Genomic DNA, 22,301 nt, shown 5'->3' with positions numbered 1-22,301 from the left:
TGCCCACTCTCTCCCTACCTATTTGTCTTAGTTAGGGTTTTACTGCTGTGAACAGACACCATGACCAAGGTAAGTCTTATAAAAAACAACATTTAATTGGGGCTGGCTTACAGGTTCAGAGATTCAGTCCATTATCAGCAAGGTGGGAGCATGGCAGTATCCAGGCAGGCATGGCGCAGGAGGAGCCGAGAGTTCTATGTCTTCATCCAAAGGCTGCTAGTGGAAGACTGACTTCCAGGCAACTAGGGTGAGGATCTTATACCCACACCCACAGTGACACACCCATTCCAACCAGGTCACACCTATTGCAACAAGGCCACACCTTCAGATGGTGCCACTCCCTGGTCCAAGGATATACAAACCATCACATTCCACTCCCTGGTCCGCATAGACTTGTTCAAAAACATGAGTCTATGGGGGCCACACTTAAACATAGCATAATGCAAAATGCATTTAGTCCAACTTTCAAAGTTTTCATAGTCTATAGCAGTCACAACAATGTTAAAAGTCCAAAGTTCAAGGTCTCTTCTAAGATTCATCCAACTTAATTAACTGTAATCTCCAAAGCAAGGCAGGAAACCAGCTGGGCAAACTCCAAACTCTGCACCTCCATGGCTGATGTCAAAGCGGTCTTCAGATCTCCACTCCTTTTTCATCTTTGTTGACTGCAACAAACTGCTTTCTCCTGGGCTGGTTCCACTCCCTGTTAGTGGCTTTCCTCAGCATGTGTCCCATGGCTCTGGCATCTTTAACATCTTTGAGTCTCCAAGGCAATTTCAATGTTACAGCTTCTTGTTTCAGTGTCTGGGATTCCACTTGATCTTTTGGACTCCTCCTAAGGGCTGGCATCACTTTTCCAGCTCTGCCCTCTGTAGCACTTTAAGCTCAGGTTGATCCACTCCACTACGGCTGCAGTTCTTGGTGATCACTCCATGATACTGACATCTCCAATACACTGGGATATTCCACTCCAACTAGGCTTCACCAATAGCCTCTCATAGGCTCTCTTCAGGGTGCCAAGCCTCAAATCCTTTGCATGACCCCTTCAGTCCTGGGCCATCAACTACAGCTGAGGCTTCACCTTCTCCAATGGCCTTCCTTGGCCTCTCACAGTGCTAAGCCTCAGCTTCTCTCCATTATCCCTTCATTCCTTCACAAACAGTACCACCTGAGTGACTCTTACATATTACCAAGTCCAGCCGTAGCCTGAGTTGCAACCTTGGTTATCTCTGGAACACAGCTTCTTTGTGCTCCCAGAAAACAATTTCCAGAAGATTTCACCTCAGTGATGCTTGTCTCTTCTTAATCACTGCTAATTCCTTAGCTCCAGCTAACCAGCATCAATTTTCCCAGTAGTTCCTTCCGTTCTTAACTCTAGAGCCAGAGCCACATGGCTGAAGCTGCCGAGTTCTGCTGCTTACAGGAACTAGAACATGATCCCCTTGTATTATTACATTATCACTAGCTTTATGTTTTCTAAACCCTTCACTGCCTAAGCTTGGCTATCCTGATTCTTGCTGGGTAGATTGACCTTGAATGTAGAGATCAGCATGCTTGTCTCATGGGATTAAAGGTGTGTACCACCATGCCTGGATCTAATTTAGCCGGGTAGGATCTTGCCCCAAGGTCCCACTCCCTAATCTTTATCTCCTAGAACACAAGATTTTGCTCCATTTCACTTCCTGGTACTCCTTTAATACTCAAACCATATATTTTATATTTTTCCTTTCTAAGCTTGCTATGCTTATTCAAACTTCTCTTCATAAGACTTAACCAGAGAACAAAGTCTCTGCTGGGCTTTTTTGAAACTTCTTTTGTCAATGCAATTAATCCAAGTCTCTTCACCTTAGTCTCAGGCAAACTTTTCAGACAAGGGCAAAAAGTAGCCACATTCTTCACCAAAATACCAAAAAACCAGTCTTTTCCCCATTCTGAAATTCTTCTCCTTTGAAATCACTTGGGCAAGGTCAACACAGTTCAAATTACTCCCAGCAACTAAGTCTTCCATATTCCTACTAGGATGACCCATTAAGCCCCATTTAAAGCATTCCATTGCTTTCCAAATACAAAGTCCCCAAATCCACATTCTGTCAAATAAAAGCATGGTCAGGCCTATCACAGCAATACCCCACTCCTGGTACTAACTTCTGTCTTAGTTAGGGTTTTACTGCTGTGAACAGACACCATGACCAAGGTAAGTCTTATAAAAAACAACATTTAATTGGGGCTGGCTTACAGGTTCAGAGATTCAGTCCATTATCAGCAAGGTGGGAGCATGGCAGTATCCAGGCAGGCATGGCGCAGGAGGAGCCGAGAGTTCTATGTCTTCATCCAAAGGCTGCTAGTGGAAGACTGACTTCCAGGCAACTAGGGTGAGGATCTTATACCCACACCCACAGTGACACACCTATTCCAACTAGGTCACACCTATTGCAACAAGGCCACACCTTCAGATGGTGCCACTCCCTGGACCAAGGATATACAAACCATCACACTATTCAACATTGTAATTGAAGTCCTACCCAGAGTAATTAGACAACAAAAGGAGATCAAGGGGATACAAATCGGAAAAGAAGAAGTCAAAATATCGCTTTTTGCAGATGATATGGTAGTATACATAAGTGACCCTAAAAATTCCACCAGAGAACTCCTAAGCCTGATAAATAGCTTCGGTGAAGTAGCTGGATATAAAATTAACTCAAGCACGTCAATGGCCTTTCTGTACACAAAGAATAAACAAGCAGAGAAGGAAATTAGGGAAACAACACCCTTCTCAATAGTCACAAACAATATAAAATACCTTGGCGTGACTCTAACTAAGGAAGTGAAAGATCTGTATGACAAGAAATTCAAGTCCCTGAAGAAAGAAATTAAAGAAGATCTCAGAAGATGGAAAACCTCCCATGCTCATGGATTGGCAGGATCAACATTGTAAAAATGGCTATCTTGCCAAAAGCAATCTACAGATTCAATGCAATCCCCATCAAAATTCCAACTCAATTCTTCAACGAATTGGAAAGGGCAATCTGCAAATTCATCTGGAACAATAAAAAACCTAGGATAGCAAAAACTCTTCTCAAGGATAAAAGAACCTCTGGAGGAATCACCATGCCTGACCTAAAGCTGTACTACAGAACAATTGTGATAAAAACTGCATGGGTACTGGTATAACGACAGACAAGTAGACCAATGGAACAGAATTGAAGACCCTGAGATCAACCCATATACCTATGGTCACTTGATCTTTGACAAGGGAATAAAAACCATCCAGTGGAAAAAAGACAGCATTTTCATCAAATTGTGCTGGCACAACTGGTTGTTATCATGTAGAAGAATGCGAATTGATCCATTCCTATCTCCTTGTACCAAGGTCAAATCTAAGTGGATTAAGGAACTCCACATAAAAACAGAGACACTGAAACTTATAGAGGAGAAAGTAGGGAAAGGCCTCGAAGATATGGGTACAAGGGAAAAATTCCTGAATAGAACAGCAAAGGCTTGCGCTGTAAGATTGAGAATCAATAAATGGGACCTGATAAAGTTGCAAAGCTTCTGCAAGGCAAAAGACACCGTCAATAAAACAAAAAGACCACCAACAGATTGGGAAAGGATCTTTACCTATCCCAAATCAGATAGGGGACTAATATCCAATATATATAAGGAACTCAAGAAGGTGGACTCCAGAAAATCAAATAACCCCGTTAAAAAATGGGGCTCAGAACTGAACAAAGAATTCTCACCTGAGGAATACCGAATGGCAGAGAAGCACCTGAAAAAATGTTCAACATCCTTAATCATCAGGGAAATGCAAATCAAAACAACCCTGAGATTCCACCTCACACCAGTCAGAATGGCTAAGATCAAAAATTCAGGTGACAGCAGATGCTGGCGAGGATGTGGAGAAAGAGGAACACTCCTTCATTGTTGGTGGGATTGCAAGCTGTTACAACCACTCTGGAAATCAGTTTGGCGGTTCCTCAGAAAATTGGACATAATACTACCAGAGGATCCAGCAATACCTCTCCTGGGCATATATCCAGAAGATGTTCCAACCGGTAAGAAGGACACATGCTCCACTATGTTAATAGCAGCCTTATTTATAATAGCCAGAAGCTGGAAAGAACCCAGATGCCCCTCAACAGAGGAATGGATACAGAAAATGTGGTAAATTTACACAATCGAGTACTACTCAGCTATTAAAAGGAACGAATTTATGAACTTCCTAGGCAAATGGATGGATCTAGAGGGCATCATTCTGAGTGAGGTAACATATTCACAAAGGAACTCACACAATATGTACTCACTGATAAGTGGATATTAGCCCCAAAACTTAGGATACCCAAGATATAAGATACAATTTGTTAAATGCATGAAACTCAAGAAGAACGAAGACCAAAGTGTGGACACTGTGCCCCTTCTTGGAATTGGGAACAAAACACCCATGGAAAGAGTTACAGAGATAAAGTTTGGAGCTGTGAAGAAAGGATGGACCATCTAAAGACTGCCATATCCAGGGATCCATCCCATAATCAGCTTCCAAACGCTGACACCATTGCATACACTAGCAAGATTTTGCTGAAAGGACCTAGATATAGCTGTCTCTTGTGAGACAATGCCGGGGCCTAGCAAACACAGAAGTGGATGCTCACAGTCAGCTATTGGATGGATCACAGGGCCCCCAATGGAGGAGCTAGAGAAAGTACCCAAGGAGCTAAAGGGAACTGCAACCCCATAGGTGGATCATTATTATGAACTAACCAGTACCCCAGAGCTCTTGTCTCTAGCTGCATTTGCATCAAAAGATGGCCTAGTAGGCCATCACTGGAAAGAGAGGCCCATTGGACTTGCAAACTTTATATGCCCCAGGACAGGGAATGCCAGGGCCAAGGGGTGGGGGTGGGCGGGTGGGGGACTGGGGGGGGGAGTGTATTGGGGACTTTTTGGATAGCATTGGAAATGTAATTGAGGAAATTACCTAATTAAAAAAAATTCTTGTAAACTGAATCAAAGAACACATCAAAATGATCATTCACCATGATCAAGTAGTTATCATTCTAGGGATGCAGGGATGTTTCGATATATGAAAACCCATCAACATAATCTACTATATAAACAAACTCAAAGGAAAAAACACATTATCTTCTTATTAGATGCTGAAAAAGTCTTTGACAAAAACAACAACAAAAACAACACCTTCATGGTAAAAGTATTGTAGAGAATAGGAATTCAATGTACATACCTAAATATAAGTGCAATATAGGGCAAGCCGTGCATAACATCAAACTGAAATGAGAGAAACTTAAAACAATTCCACTAAAATCAAGGGCAAGACAAAGCCATCCACTCTCCCTCTATCTAGTCAATATAATACTTGATGTTCTAGCCAGAGCACGTAGAGAACAGAAAGAGGTCAAAGGGTGACAAACTGGAAAGGAGGAAGGCAAGATTTCACTATTTGAAGATAATATGATAGCATATTAAGTGACCCAAAAATGCCACAAGAGAACTCCTATAGCTGATAAATCACTTCAGCACAGAGGCTGGATACAAAATTAACTCAAACAAAAGAGTATCTTCCCACTACTCAAAGGATAAACAGAATAAGAAAGAAATTACAGAAAAGACCCCTCTACAATAGTCACAAATACTATGAAATATCTTGGTGTGACTCAAACCAAACAAGTTTTCAGTTACTGTATGTTTTGTCTGTTGACAAAAATTCAAGTCTTTGAAGAAATAAATGGAAGAAGACCTCAGATGAGGGAAAGAACTCCCATGCTAATGGATCAGCAGAATTAAAATAGTAAAAATGGCCATCTTATCAAAAGCCATCTACATATTCAGTGCCATCCCTATCAAAACTCCAACTCAATTCTTCACAGAGGAAGAAAGTGCAATTCACAAATTTATCTGGAACAACAAAAATCCCAGTATATGAAAAACCATTCTCAACAATAAAAGAACTTCTGAAGGAATCAGCATTCTTGACCTTAAGCTAAACAACAGAAAATAGTGATAATAATACAATGGTATTGGTACACAGACAGAAAGTTAGATGAATGAAATAGAATTGAAGACCCAGAAATGAATCCACACACCTATGGTCGCTTGATCATTGACAAAGGATCCAAAACCATCCAGTGGAAAGAGACAGCATTTTTAACAAATGGTGCTGGTTCAACTGGTGGTCAGCATGTAGAAGAATGCAAATAGACCTGTTCTTATCTCCATGTACAAAGCTAAGTCCATGTGGATCAAGGACCTCCACATAAAACCAGATATGCTGAATCCAATAAAAGAGAAAGTAGAAAAGAACCTTGAACACTTTGGTACAGGGGACATTTTCTTGACCAGAACACCAATGGCTTGTTCTAAGATCAAGAATTGACAAATGGAAACCCATAAAATTGAAAAGCTTTTGTAAGGTGAAGAACACTTTCAATAGGAAAAAAACAAGAATCCACAGATTGGGAAAAATCTTTACCAACACTACATCCACTAGAGGGCTAACATACAAAATATACAAAGAACTCAAGAAGTTAGACTCCAGAGAACCAAATAACCCTATTAAAGTTGGGTACAGAGATAAACAAAGAATTTTCAACTGTGGAATCTCAAATAACTTAGAAGCACTTAAAGGAATATGCAAAACCTGTAGTCATCATGGAAATGCAAATCAAAGCAACCCTGAGATTACACCTTGTACCAGTCAGAATGTCTAAAATCAAAAACTGAGATGACAGCAGATGCTGGTGACGATGTGGAGAAAGAGCAGCACTTCTCTATTGTTGGTGGGATTACAAGCTGGTACAACCACTCTTGAAATCATTCTGGTGGTTCCTCAGAAAATTGAAAACAGTTCTAACTGAGGACACAGCTATAACACTCCTGGGCATATACCAAAAAGATTCTCCAACATATAGAAAGTATACATACTCCACTATGTTCATAGCAGTGTTATTTATAATATTCATAAGCTTGAAACAACCTAGATGTACCTCAACAGAGTAAAGAATATAGAAACTGTAGTACATTTACACAATGAAATAGTACTCATCTAATATCACATAAAATTGACTTTCAACCAAGAGTTATAAGCAAAAGAAAGGACACTTCACATACCTCAAAGGAAACATCTACCAAGATGAACTCTCAAGTCTGAACTTCTATGCCCCAATTACAAGAACCCCTATAACTGTAAAAGAAATATTACTAAAGCTCAAGGCAAACACTGAACCTCACACAATGATTATGGGAGACTTCAACTCTCCACTCTCACCAATAAACAGAACATGGAAACAGAAACTAAAAAAAAAGACACAGTGAAACTAACAGAAGTGAAGAGCTAACTTTATTTAACAGATACATATAGAACATTTCACACTAAAACAAAAGAATATAAGTTCTCAGCATCTCATGGTACCTTCTTCAAAACTGGCCATATAATTGGACATAAAAAGAGCCTCAACCAATACAAGAAGGTTGAAATAATCCCATGCACATTATCAAATCACCAAGGAATAAACTGGTCTTCAATAACAACAAACAGAAAATCCACACATGTGGAAACTGAATAAATCTCTATTGAAAGATAACTTGGTCAGGGAAGAAATAAAGAAAGAATTAAAGGCTTTTTAGAATTTAATGAAAATGAAGGCACAGCATACCCAAGATTATGGGATACAACGTAATCAGTGCTAAGAGGAAAATTGACAGCTCTGAGGACCTTCATTAAAAAAATTGGAGAGGGCATCATCAGCTAGCAACTTACGAGCCCATCTGAAAGCTCTAAAATAAAAAGAAGGAAATGCACACAAGGTAGTAGACAGCAAAAAATAATCAAACTCAGGACTGAAATCAGCCAAGTAGAAACAAGAGAAGTATACAAAGAATCAATGAAACCAGGAGCTGGTTTTTGAGAAAATCAACAAGAAATATAAACCCTTAGCCTGAATTACCAAAGGGCAGAAAGATATTAACCAAAAAAGTACAGAAGATCCAGGATAACATTCTCAGAACTCAAGAAGATTGACAAGCCAAAGGGAACAAGTGAGGATAACTCAGTATCACATAGTAGAGAGAAGAAAACAATCACAGGGTTTGGGAGAGGGCAGAAGGAGGAAGGGATCTGGGAGAGGGCACAGAAACAGGAAAACGGGAACATGATCATGTATTCAGATGGGGAGTAAGACAGGAGCCCTGAGAGCCAGAAACCTCAGGATGTAAGAGGTATGGTATCCTCAAATATGTACCAAAGACTTGGGAGGTGAGAGACTCTCGGTACTCAAAGGGCAGAATCCTGAACAGAAGGCCCTGCAGTGAGAAGAATCTTTTAGCGTCTACCTCCAGTAGAAAGACAGAATATCAAGTGGAGTGATGGAATAGCCTTCCCACAGTCACAATAAGGGACCCAGGTTTGTTCATTTCTAAAAGAACTGCACAGACAAAAATGGAGAAGAACATGAGGGAAAGGAAGTCCAGTGACAGGCCCACTTTGGGATCCATTGTACTACAAGGCCTGACACAATTACTTCCACTATGGTGTACTTACAGATAGGAGCCTTGCATGGCTGCCCATTGAGAAGCTCAACAAGCACCTGACATAGACAGAGGTGCATACTTGCATCCAAACAATGGACTGAAGTTGGGGACCATTGAAGTTGAATTAGGGAAATGGTGGAAGAAGCTGACTGAGGATGAGGGCGATCCCATAGGAAGTCCAGCACTGTGAACTAACCTGGATCCCCAATAAGGGGATGTCCCTAATCTCTCGACACTGAGCCACCAACCATGCAGCATACACTAGCTGATCTGAGGCCCCTGAGAAATATACAGCAGAGAATTGCCTGGTCTGACCTCAGTGAGAGAAGATGCATCTAAGCCTCCAGAGACCTGAGCCCCCAAGGAGTGGGAAGTTCCAGTGGGGTGGTGAGTTCAGGATAGGAAGATCCTATTAGAGACAGGAGAAGAGGTATATTTTGAACAGTCAGAGGGCAGACCTAGATGGGGATAATGACTGGACAGTGAAAAAAGATTAATAATAAAAACTAAATGAAAATCAACATACATAAAAGGGCAATCTCTGTATGAATGAATACTCACTGACCTCCTTACAGAAATTGACAACCTATCTTAAAATTTATATGGAAGTTTAAAGGATGCATATTGGCCAAGAAGTCTTGAAAAACATGGAGCATAGTCAAGGGACACACAGTGCTGGATTTTTAAATAGTGTTTAAATAGCTTCATTAATGGAGAACTGTAACACTGCACCAGAATTTACAGCTAACAGCAAACCTGAATGTGATCAATTGTTTTGTAAATTAGAGTGTCAAAGAAATTGTGGGAAAACTGTCTTTTTCCTAAATTACACAATGCCAGTAGTTAATCCTGACAGCAAAGCCAATAGATACCTATCTTTAACCGCACTAGGGCAAATTCATCAAAAATTATTCTCAGAAATTTCATTCATCAATTCTTTCCAATAGTACAACACAGTCATCCATTTAAAAACATCTATAGGGTTCAGCTAAAGGGGAGGCCCCAAGACCTCACTCTATTACTGAAGCTATGGAGTGCTCACAAAAAGGGATCTATCATGCCCACCCTTCAAAAGACCCAACAAGCAGCTGAAAGAGTAAGATGCAGATATTTGCACCCAATCAATAAACAAAAGCAGCAGACCCCTGTTGTTGAATTAGGGAAGACTGAAAGAAGCTGAGGAGAAGGGTGACCCTGTAGAAGGACCAGCAGTCTCAATTAATTTGGACCCCTGAGATTGTTCAAACACTGGACCACCAAAAAGGCCATATACAACACCTGATATTAGGCCGCAAACACACATAGAGTAGACAATTGTCTGTGTTCATTCAAAGATGATGCACCCAACCCTCAAGAGACTGGAGACACCAGGGAAATTAGAGGTCAGGTGGGGTAGGGCATGAGGGCATCCATATGGAGACAGTGGGGTACAGAGGAGGTGTGAGATGTGGAGCACTTGGAGGGTGGATGGAGGGGTAGGTAATGTAATATGGAGTGTAAAAATTAAAAATAAGTAAAAAGTAAAAAAAAAAAAAACTCTATAGGGTTTATTGTTGGTAAAGACTCCATATCTTTTTAAATACATAGAATATAAAATTGATCCACACAATAGAAAATGATGCTGAAAATGTTTATTTTAATACAGAATTAGTTATGATGTATAGTCAAGTTGTAATTTATTTCATTTTTTCTGCCATTTGTCTTATTATTTTTTCTGCTTGACTATTCTAAGTTTATTTTTTCTTTTAATTCAAAAAATAGGGCAATGTGCTCAAATTAACAAATGCCCTCTATAGCAGAGACCTGGGAGGTGAGCAAATCTCAGGACTCAAAGGAAGAAACCTTAGATGAAATGCCCTACAGTAGGGAGAAGGAACTTGTAGAGCCCACCTCCAGCAGAAATATAGGGCATCAAGAGAGGTAGGGGGTTGCCATCCCACATTCAAAAACTCTGACCCATAGTTGTCCCTGTCTGGAAGAACTTCAGGGATGTAATTGAGAGGACTCTGAGGAAACCAAGGTCCAGTAACAGTCCCAAAGTAGGATCCAGCTCAAGGGGAAGTCCCAAGGACAGACACTATTACTGAGACTATGGAGCGTTCACAAAAAGGGACCTATTATGACTATCCTCTGAATGATCCAAGGAGCAGCTAAAACAATCAGATGCAGATATTTGCACCCAACCAATGGACATTAGCTGCTGACTCATGTGGTTGAATTAGGGAAAAGCTGGAAGAAGCAGAGGAGGAGCATGAACCTGTAGGAGGACCAGAAGTCTCAATTAGCCTGGATGCTTGAGATCTCTAAGACACTGGACCACCAACGAGGGAGCATACACCCATTGATATGAGGACCCTAACACATATACAGTAGAGGATAGCTGGGTCTTAATTCAGTCAGGGAAGATGCACCCAACCCTCTGGATGACCTCAGGACTTTAGAGATATGATGGGGTGGGGGGTGTGGATATCCTCGGGAGACAGTGGAATGGGGATGAGGAACAATTAGAAGATGGCCAGGGCAGGAAATAAAATATGGAGTGTGAAAAACATAATTAATTAATAAAAGAAAAAAATTTAAAGAACACACAAAATCACTCTATTTCTCTCCGCCATTCCCACAGATGTAATAAAAAATAAATTGTTTTTAAAATGATACTTGCATGATTTTAAACATCATTTGTAACTCAGTAAGTATTCAATGAACTCTACAGTCCATGACAAAGTCCATAATTTTACTATTATGTATTAACCCTTTACCTGACGTCTTTGAATTAGGAAGTAATCAATGAAGTCCCGAGGATTTGCAACATCCAATGATTCTTCATGTTCATTTATTTTCTCCAAAACATAGTTCTTAATCCATGTTTCATTTTTAAAAAATTTGTTATGACTTCCTGGACAATAATCAATAAGAATAGGGACTGCATTGAAAATCTACAAAAAAAAAAAGACAGAATTTACTAAATAAATATGCTGTAATGAAGTAATTAAGACATATTCCTAACAATGCATGATTGTTTCCATTGATAGATCAAGATATGAATGAAATTCACCTTAGGTCATTTACATATATAATAATTCTCCATTCTAATAGATTTGATGAACAAATTTCTGCAAAATGAACAAAGATCATAAAAAAATTCTCCACACTCACATATCATTTGAGTGTAAACAATGTTCATGTTAGTTACAAAATGATTCAAATAAACTCTGTTCTACAAGTTTGAATAACCATCTGATATAGATTATTAACTCTCACACTTTTAAGGTGATAATAGCAGGTTAAATTTTGGGGTGACCTGATTTATAAAAGAAATATAATGCCTGAGCTTCATTCCTATCTACCTGTTTCTGAAGTGTAAAACCTATTTAGATGTATGTGGGGCTTCAAGATGCCCTGAAATCAAGAGCATACCGTATCACTTTATAATGTCTGCATGATCACACAATCATTTTATTTGCAGTGTGCAGTCGACAACAGTTCAGGCTAGGACAATTCTGTGAGTATGTACATGGTCCACACAATATTAAAACATTCATGTTCTCATTTTGACCTTTCCTCTTGTCAACAATTATCTCAGCAATCCCATCAAACAACTGTAACTACTCAGTTCTCCTGAAAGCTTTCATTTCCATTAATACTCTTCATTATATGACAGAATGTTATTTCTATACTGAGGTATTCTTGCCTAGTACTATGATGAAAATGTGTTTAATTGTTTTAAAGTAGGAAAGGAATTTCCATAGTAGGAGAATGGCGTATATGTGACTACCCACACTTGTAGAAGTGAATGGAATTATTTTACACACAATTCTGTAGTAGTCATTGAGAATATTTATGGATAAGCAGATAACAGGCTTGAACTGTTTTGGCATTTGCCCCTTAGTTTTAATGCTTATATAGCTGAGGTTTACAAACTCCATTTCAGATACTCTCTGCATATGATACTCAGAATTGAAGTACTTGTCTGACAAGTCTCTATTGATTTGAATCTGTGAGAAAGAAAGATGTTACATGTCTTTTCACAAATAGAAGACCTTGGCTTTACCTGACACCCAGGAGAGCACAAATTTTCAGTGCATTCATTCACTTTTCCTATCAAGCTAAGAAAATCCTTATCCTTATAATCAAAACGATTCTGGAAAACAATGGAGCAGATGACATTGCAGGGAGCACATCCTATGATGAATTGGGGATCACAGGGTGAACCTGAAAATTTGAAACAATTGTAAAATTCTTTAAAAATAAACACATATATTTGCCCTTGTTAACATGATAAGGTACTTTTGAAATTGTAACAAGTAATTTAATTATGAATATACTTAACCGCTAGGTACTTACCTGCTGAAGAATGGTGATCATCCTGACATTAAATCTGACTTAGTTTTCATTCTCACTAGTTAATGTATCTACTGCCACATTCAAGGATCTTAATTTAAGTAGCATAACATCCTAAAAATTACCAATTACTTCAGCATATATTATTCAGAACCAAAGTTTAAAGAATGACCACAATAACATCTTTATTTTTATAACCATATAAATGTGACCAAAGTGTGTCCCACATGAGTGTTCCGAAAGAAACATGCAATAAACATCCAAACACCAGTGTATGTGTGGATTTCCAGGAGGTCTCTATGCTTATTCATGGACCATTCACACTAATAGATTTTTTTGTATTAGGTGTAGCATATTAAGACACTTCAGTGTTTGCACATAAGTGTTGCACTTCTAACTGAGAATGGAGAAAAGTTTTCAGTTTTACACTTCAAAGCTAAGTTGCATCTATCTTTTCAAAAATTGCATCAATATCACTGTCTTCATTTTGTTGTTAAATTCCATACATTCTCCCTTTGATACACAATGACAACCTTAGATTATATCACTTACATATTTTCACACTCAATTTCTCACTCCCATAAACTTGTTCCTTTTCTTATACCAAACATTTTATAGAAAATTCAAATTTAACGTAGATCTCTTTGATATGATTTTTATGGCATGTTTCTTAGAGATATGTTCTGATCACCTGATGAAGACTTGTGTCCCTCAAAAATCTGCATGATATATCTGCATGATATATCTCCTTCAAGATACGTAGAACTCTTTCCCTTTTTATTTATTTATTTTTATTTTTGTATTGCTGTCACAGTCTCATTTGTTACCTTTCCCTTTTTCTTTTGATTTTTGAAAGAATGTACAGAATTTATGGTATGTAAATATTTCATCATCCACTTATATGAATAAGTGGTATAAGGGAATTTATTTTTAATGTCTACATAAGGTGAAAAAAACACTATTATAAGACAAATGAACCCTTTCCTTTTTGCATGTTCATCTGTCAAACACTGAATTTTACTATCTATGAAATACATATGCTATTGTAATATCCATTTTGAACCAATTATAATAAAGGAAAATTGTGTGGTAACTATGAATAATAGGAAAAATTGACGAGGAAAATACTGTAATGGCAAGCAAACCAAAATGCATATACTACAATTACAAAAATATATGAATAATTTAGACCCAGCACCTAGTACAATTGCAACAATAACATTCACTGAAAAGAAGGTAAATATTCAATATTATGGTTGGGGAGCATCTTCACAGAAGCAAAGGGAGGGGCAATGGAATAGGGGGTTTCCAGAGGGGAAACCAGGTAAGGGGATATCATTTGAAATATAAATAAATAAAATATCCAATAAAAAAGAAAGTAAATATTCATCATGGCCAAACATCCCATTTAATATATTTAAGCAAAACCTAAATGTGTGGGTATTTTATATCAAGTAAGTATCAATATATTATATTACAAATATGTTTATAATGTGTGCATCCTATTAGTCATGTGATTTATTTTACATGTCAGAAAAATAAATAATCAGTGTTTGTCAAGTAGTTTAGTCAAGCTGACACAAATTACAGTCAACTCAAAAGAAGGAACCTCAGTTGAGTAATTGCTCCTGGAAACTATTCTGAGGTCATGTCTCTCTGTTCTCTTCCTTCATTGCTGATGATAGGGACATTAGCTAAACCCACTGTAGGCAATGTGAGTCTTAGGCATGTGATTCTAGGCAGTAGGAAAATGAAAGTGAGAAAGACAAGTGGAATAGGTGACTGAGAAGCTATCCTTCATGTTTTCTGTTGCAGTTAATTCTCCCAGGTTCCTTCTTTGAGGTCCTGCATTGGTTCCCTCAATGGTGGCTATAACTTGTAAGCCAGTTATTTTATGACAGAAACAAAAACAATAATATATGAGAGAATGATTTCAGTAGTGAAATTTCTGTGATCAAAGGATCAAAATTGTGATGTTGTGCTGAAGGTGATCTTAAATTGTGTACCTTCAAACAAAGGTCACATGAGTTAACAAAGATGAACACTTAAATATGTGGAATTCCTTGAGATTACTAATGCTCTATAAGGATTTTAACACCTTTCAATATACTAAGATATCACATTCTTTTAAGGAATGAGGGTGAACTGAAGTACTTTGAGATTACTTCTTGTGAGCATACCTTTCACATGGAAAATCTGATTGTATGTGATTTACTGTATTTAGAAGTAAAAGTGCTAAAACTTTTCATACAGAAATTTAAATATAAAATATAATATTCTTTCTTTAAAAGCACTAGGTGAGTAGCATCAAGTGTGCTATCAAAGTAACAGCCAGCAACTTTCTCATACCAAAAACCTGTAAAGGTGAATATGACTCCAACAACTGAAAACCAATAGGAAAATACTAGAGTCAATGAAACAGTTTTGAGTTTTTTAAAGGAATTATTTTACTAGTTTTCATATGTGCGTAAATTTTGACTATATGTGTTGAAGTGTGTTTTAGAAAAGTTTATAAATAAAAATATGAAATGCTATGTAAAAAGAAATAATAATAACTTGTTGAAATCATGCTAAAATCAGAGATATAATAATTGATAAAAATCTATTGCAATCAGTTGAGAAATTAAAATAATCCATCACACTACCGTTACTGAGAACTATAAACAAGATTATATAAGGACAATTAGAAACTTCAGTGAAGAAGTGTTATCCATTACCAGAAAGAAAGAAAGAAAGAAAGAAAGAAAGAAAGAAAGAAAGAAAGAAAGAAAGAAAGAAAGAAAGAAAGGGAGGGAGGAAGGAAGGAAGGAAGGAAAAAAGGAAGGAAAGAAGGAAGGAAGAAAGGAAGAAAGAAAGAAAGAAAGAAAGAAAGAAAGAAAGAAAGAAAGAAAGGAAAAGAGAGATAGAGACAGACAAAGAGAGAGTGAGAGAGAAATAAACAAAGAAAGAAAAAAGAAAGAAAGAGAGGGGGGAGAGAGAGAGAGACAAAGAGAAAGAGAGAGGAAGGAAGGAAGGAAAGAAGGGAGGGAGGGAGGAAGGAAAGAAGGAAAGAAGAAAGGAAGGGGAGTGAGAGAGAGAAAGAGAAAGAAAGAAAACCAGTACTACATGGTCTATGCTCCTTAATTTTACATGGTAACCATTATCTCTGATAACCACCCTCTCATTCTGGTATTCAAAGAACAAATGACATTTGTGATTAGGGGAACTTATGGTTTATAACGCACTAAAATTATCATGGTACCTATACTCATGACATCTAATTAGAAAAATATTTTTAGAAAAAGTTAGAAACAACATGACTCATACACAGCCATGCATAGGCCAAGATATAAAAGGAGAATCTGACCTGCACTTACCATTTGTTTTCTTCAGTTCCTTCATGAGCCACTGTGCTTCCTCTTGCACTTTGTTCTCAATTGTCCTTTTTCCCAAGCCTAAGTTCCTCAAGGTATTGATTGTGAAGACCCTTGTGGCTTTCCATACATTTCCACAGCTAAAACTAATGCCTAAAGAAATTTGAACAGACACTGGAAATCCCAGACACAAAAGGAGCTAACAAGAGGCAGCTTTATAGAGTCCAAACCTATGCCTGACAAGCAAGCATGACCTCTACTCTCCACCTTTCAGCTTGCTCTGGAAATTGCCCAGTATACACATAAGCACACACACACACACACACACACAAACACACACACACACACACACACACACACACACATACACACACACTTACCCTTTCCTTTAGAAACTTTGTCAAAAAACAGAAACCTTCCTCTTCCAGAGAACTCTTCTCCATGGTCAATGAGGGCTTCTTTCATTGCCTCATAACCATGTAATATCACAGTAGGCTATGAACCAAAATACAGAGTGAACACAGGGCCATACGTTTTAGAAAACTGGAAAGAAATAGCAAACATAAATATTAGTAAACAACAAAAAAGTCATTGTATTTTCAATAGAGTCAATCTATTCAGTTTAATTATCTTATTGGATTATAATATTTTTAGTCAGAAAACCTCAGTTGAAAGTCTATATAATTCTGTACATTATAATGATTATCATGTATTCATGGCTTACAGTATGCCAGAAAATCTTTCAGGCTGTTGACACACTAAAACCAAAGATTTATCACACTAAGATCTGATCTGTTCTTCATAGTACACAAGATACTGAAGTAAAATATCCACATTTATTTACAGGATTCTATTGAAAATAAGTACACTTGAATTTGACACCCTGCTTATTCATTATTGGATACTTGAGCATCACTCTCATGATAACATCATACTGAAATGGATTTCAATTGTCAGAAGAATGCTGCAGAACCAGCTGGGAACACTCCTTGTGAAACCTAAGAGAGCCCTGTGATAAACACTAGAAAACTAAAACCTTAGATTACCACAAATTTTGATTTCCATTCTTATCTATTGCTACAAATGTACGTAGAGTAGGTATCATGCAAAGTGTACCATATTATGAAGCATCACAGAAAAACCACATTCTTGCTAAACAGCATCCTAGGTCCAAGTCACAGGCTATGAATGGAATAAAAGGTTATTGGGAAAATACGACAGATGCAAACTCCCACTATGCTTTTTATTTCATGTATGAGCTCATGCACATTGTATTTACTTCAATTCAGACAACAATAAATTCTTCAGAGTACAAAATTAATGTCAAATCCAAGAAAAATGCATCACTAAAATTCAGATTCATTTTATGAAATATTCCCTACTCTTCACTTCAGTCAAAATTGCTGGAAGCAGGTGCGGCCACAAGCCCCATGAAACCCACTTGTTTACTTCCTTGCCTGAGCATGCACAGTGAAAAAGCATGCGCGGGTTGCCTGCCAGGCTGGACTGTTCCTTGTGATCCAGTCCTGTCAGCCTGTCTGTGACCCACCTGAGCTCATGCCTGGATCATGTGTGAATTCTGATTGGATGAGGTGGGTTAGAGCTAGATGGGGTCAGTCGGCTGGAGGATAGGGTTTAGCCCTTGCCCTAAGTAGAAGTAGTAGAAGAGAAGCTGTTGTAATAGGAATAGTTTTAGCCCTTGCCTTGAGTAGAAGTAGAGTAAGAGAAGCTGTTGTAATAGAAGTTTTAGCCATTGCCATGAGTAGAAGTAGTAGTAAGAGAAGCTGTTGTTATAGGAGTTATTTTATGCCTTGCCCTAAGTAGAAGCTAGTGGTAGTAAGAGAAACTGTTGTAAGAGAGAGTTGTAAGTAAAGCTGCAAAAAAGAAGGAAGGAATAGAAGAAGAGGCTGCTGGGGAAGAGAGCTGTAAGGGAAAAAACCTGAAGTAAAGACTTTGTTGCGTGAACCCGACTTGGTGTCTGTTTTGTTCCTATCGCCACCTCTGGCTTGGAGGACCAATGAAAAGTGGTGGCCCATATGGGGAACTCATCATGTCAGTCGGCAATGGTAAGTAAGAATATTTTAGTAAGTAGAGGTAAGGAAATTTTGGTAAAAACAGCGATAGGAAAAATTTTGGTAAACAGCACTAAGAAAATTTTTGGTAAACAGTGGTAGAAAAATTTTGGTAAACAGTAGTAGGAAAACTTTTGGTAAACAGTGGTAGGAAATATTTTGGTAAACAGAGGTAAGGAAACCTTAGTAAACAGCAGTAGGGAATTTTAGTAAACAGAGGTAAGGAAACCTTAGTAAACAGCAGTAGGAAATTTTAGTACACAGCAGTAAGGAAACCTTCGTAAACAGCAGTAGGGAAATTTTGGTAAACCGAGGTAAGGAAACCTTAGTAAAAAATGGTAGGAAATTTTAGTAAAGAGAGGTAAGGAAACCTTAGTAAACAATGGTAGGAAATTTGAGTAAACAGCAGTAAGGAAATTTTGGTAAGCAATGGTATTTAAAGAAAGCACAGGCCTGTAAGATTCCAGGGAAAAAAAGGGACGAAACATTAAGGATCTCAGGTATAGAGATGAAGGTAAGGTTCCCGGGAAAAGAGGGACAAAGCATTAAGGTTCTCAGGAATAGAGACGAAGGGAATTTCAGCAACTAAAGAAAGCATAGGCCTGATAGGTTTCCCGGAAAAAAGGGGACGGAGCACTAAGGATCTCAGATACAGAGACAGAGAGAATTTAAATCATATGGGTTCAACCGCGACTAAAATGATAGTAAAAATGTTAGCCATCTGGATCTTGGTCAGGGCATGCTTGGGGGATGACTGTGGAAAGTACAATGCTGAAATAGAGGAAGGAGCAACAGCACTTGAGGAGGCTAAGGAGATTGCTTCTCAGGCTAGCCGCCGAAAACCTAAACAGCTTAGACAACAAACCAAATATAAGAAAGAGAAGAAGGAATCTAGCTCTGAAGGGTCTACTAGTGACAGTGATGGGACAGATAGCAACAGTGACATCTGTAGTCGGATGTTCCGTTGGAGTTTGAGGCACGGTAGGCCGCCCAAATCATCAGCCCCTCTGTGGCCTTTCCCTCCACCCTATAAAGATGAGGGAGACAAAAGGGGAAAGAGTAGTCTTCATGCAAAAGTCTGGAAAATTGTGCCCGCCATTGCGGGGGACTTCCCAGTATTTTAGGACCAACAGGGGCAACGGTATCATGAACCCCTGGATTGGAAGGTTGTACAAAAATTGAAGGAGTAAACTTGAGCCATTAAAAGAAAATGCTTTAAATGAAAGAAAAAGAGAAAAGATGGTCTTATATAGTGGATGGGAGGACTAGCCAATAGTATTAGAAGGAAAACAACAATATGAAAGGGAACATTGTTTTGTGTAAGATAAAAACACTCAAAGTTCTTAGGTATGCACATGAATGTTCTATGTAAATATGTTACAAATTTATTTCTACAAAATCTGTATTTTAGTAAGCATTGAAAGATATGGAAAAGACATTTAGTGAACAGGCAGGGATCAGAAGGCAGTATGGTATGGGGGTATAGAACAGAATATAGCCAAGTTTGAATAAAAGGTTTTTCTTTATGTACTTCTGTGTTTTGAAAGTAATATGGTGTTCACAAAAATAAGTTCATGGTTTCCTCCCCCAGAGGGGTGTCTGCTATTTCCCCTGGAGATAGAATTGCTCAAATTTTGCTTTTGCCTAGTCATCATGCTAGCTTCCCTTCAAGGGGACTGAAAAGAGGAAATTGGGGCTTCAGCTCCACTGGAATACAAATTTGAAAGCTGGTATCCTTATGGTTAACCAAAGAGTGGATTGGTTGCCGGAACAGATGAATATTTTGGAGCAGTTAGTATTTGCTTCCTGCATTACTCATATGTCAGGAATGTGTGCAACCTCTGTCAGTATCAGAATTTTCCAGAGCTGTCACATGCAATTGGTGCAATTCTGCTAAGAAATTGGAGTCATGATCTCGACACAAAGATGAAGGAATTGCAAGCATCGACTGTTGCTGTGAACAACACTCGTGTGGACATTGCAACTGCAAAGCAATGGATGGAGATCATCCAGGGAACTGTGGGATTCTTTAAAAATTAAGGAGAGGTGGGCTTTTCAGCGCTCCTGCTGTCTGTTGTGTGTGGAGGAATGCTTTGGTGAATGGCATGTATGTGAAGGTGGCACAGGGCTGATAAACGAGCCTTGGTGCAGGCTATGGCAGCCTTGGAAACAGGAACATCCCCCCAATGTTGGCTGAACATGCTGGATCAGTAATCAATGACGGGTAAGACCCTCACGTGTGTATTCCAACTTAAGACAGGATGGCGAAAGTGAGTTCCTCACTCCCATGATGGGTAAGGATGTGGCACAGATGGGGGAAACCTAAGACAGATGATGATCCCAGAGCTACTAATAAAACAACAAGGGGGAGATGCAGGAAGTGTGTGCGGCCACAGGCCCTGTGAAGCCCACTTGTTTACTGCCTTGCCCAAGCATGCACAGTGAAAAAGCATGCATGGGCTGCCTGACAGACTGGACTGTTCCTCGTGATCCGGACCTGTCAGCCTATGGGTGACCGACCTGAGCTCATGCCTGGAGGATGTGTGAATTCTGATTGGATGAGGTGGGGTGGATCTAGATGAGGTTAGTCGGTGAGAGGATAGGGTTTAGCCCTTCCCTAAGTAGAAGTAGTAGAAGAGAAGCTGTTGTAATAGGAATAGTTTTAGCCCTTGCCTTGAGTAGAAGTAGAGTAAGAGAAGCTGTTGTAATAGGAGTTTTAGCCATTGCCATGAGTAGAAGTAGTAGTAAGAGAAGCTGTTGTTATAGGAGTTGTTTTATGCCTTGCCCTAAGTAGAAGTTAGTGGTAGTAAGAGAGACTGTTGTAAGAGAGAGTTGTAAGTAAAGCTGCAAGAGAGAAAGAAGGAATAGAAGAAGAGGCTGCTGGAGAAGAGAGCTGTAAGGGAAAAACCTGAAGTAAAGACTTTGTTACGTGAACCCGACTTGGTGTCTGTGTTGATCCTGTCACCGCCGGCTCGGAGGACCAACAACACAAAATAATAGAAAATGTGTGTAAAAATAGTATATAATTACCGCATTTGTTTAAAAAAAATTTATATAATTACCTACATTTCAGGGTCTTCAATCTGAAACTTAGAGCATTACTAATTTCCTGATCAGAACTAGAGGCAAATGTCAGAAAAAAAATATTGAACTTTCCAGTATTTTACATCATATTCATTTCCACAATATTACCTCCACTAATAGAATTTTATGAAAGTAACAAGAGTTCTATCTTAATTTGAAATGTACCTGAAGGACATAAGCATACTTACATTGGCAAGGCACTGCCCAATGTCCTTCATATCTATCAGGTGGTAATTTCCAATAATTGGGAGAGGAGTGGGGCCAGGAGGAAGGTTCCCTCTTGCAGATCTCTGTCTCCACAATGAAAGGAGGAGCAGAAAGGACAGACAAAGCACCAAGACTACAAACGGATCCATGGAGACCCTTCTTACTGACACAGGTATGATCAAACACTCCAGACACTTTATACAGCATTAATAAATCAATATTTTGTGTTTGGGCATCTTTGTGCAATCAACTAGTTACTGTTTAACTCTCTTCCAAATGGACTTTGTCTCAATGATAAGAAAAAACAAGCACTTTTAACATTGTCATTTTTGTAGAGTGCCTGTAAGGCTTTTGGGCTTAATTTTGTTGAGTTGTGACAAGTAAGGCTGATAAATAATAATCATTCAAAACTTGAAATACACTTGAGTTAATTTGTAAAAGTTATGAGATTGTACTAAAATTATGTCAATTTCTTCTTCTCTTCTTTATCAAAAACAACATATATAATTTCCTTATTCACTTTCTAACACATGGGTTTTTTTCATTCATCTTTTTTAAATTAATTATTTTATTTTTTACAGTCCATATTTTACCCCCCCCCCCATCCACCCTCTGATAACCCACATCCCATACCTCCTCCCCACCCCTGTCTCCATGTGGATATCCTCACCTCCACCCCACCTGACCTCTAAACTCCCTGGGG

At 38.6% G+C, this 22,301-nt stretch overlaps 1 protein-coding gene across 3 annotated transcripts in view; it reads right to left on the bottom strand.

Moving 5' to 3' along the window:
* Nucleotides 1–21,793, bottom strand: part of LOC147000134 (cytochrome P450 2C40-like) — a 53,413-nt gene extending 31,620 nt beyond the window's left edge. Inside the window, exons 1-5 of one of the 3 annotated variants that reach the window (XM_085834147.1) lie at nucleotides 21,580–21,793; nucleotides 16,616–16,730; nucleotides 16,239–16,388; nucleotides 12,593–12,753; nucleotides 11,301–11,477 (exon numbers count right to left, since the gene is read on the bottom strand). In XM_085834147.1, coding sequence (XP_085690273.1) covers nucleotides 11,301–11,477; nucleotides 12,593–12,753; nucleotides 16,239–16,388; nucleotides 16,616–16,730; nucleotides 21,580–21,747 — 771 coding nt within the window. In that variant the 5' untranslated portion in view covers nucleotides 21,748–21,793. Of the gene's footprint in view, nucleotides 1–11,300; nucleotides 11,478–12,592; nucleotides 12,754–16,238; nucleotides 16,389–16,615; nucleotides 16,779–21,579 lie in introns of those variants that run through there. The other 2 variants (XM_085834150.1, XM_085834149.1) reach the window with 2 other exon arrangements.
* Nucleotides 21,794–22,301: the final 508 nt, after the last annotated feature.

Source organism: Mus caroli, unplaced genomic scaffold (genome assembly GCF_978045245.1).
Source record: "Mus caroli unplaced genomic scaffold, Mus_caroli_1 scaffold_20, whole genome shotgun sequence".
NCBI classification, from domain to species: domain Eukaryota; kingdom Metazoa; phylum Chordata; class Mammalia; order Rodentia; family Muridae; genus Mus; species Mus caroli.
This window is presented reverse-complemented; position numbering and strand designations above follow the sequence as displayed.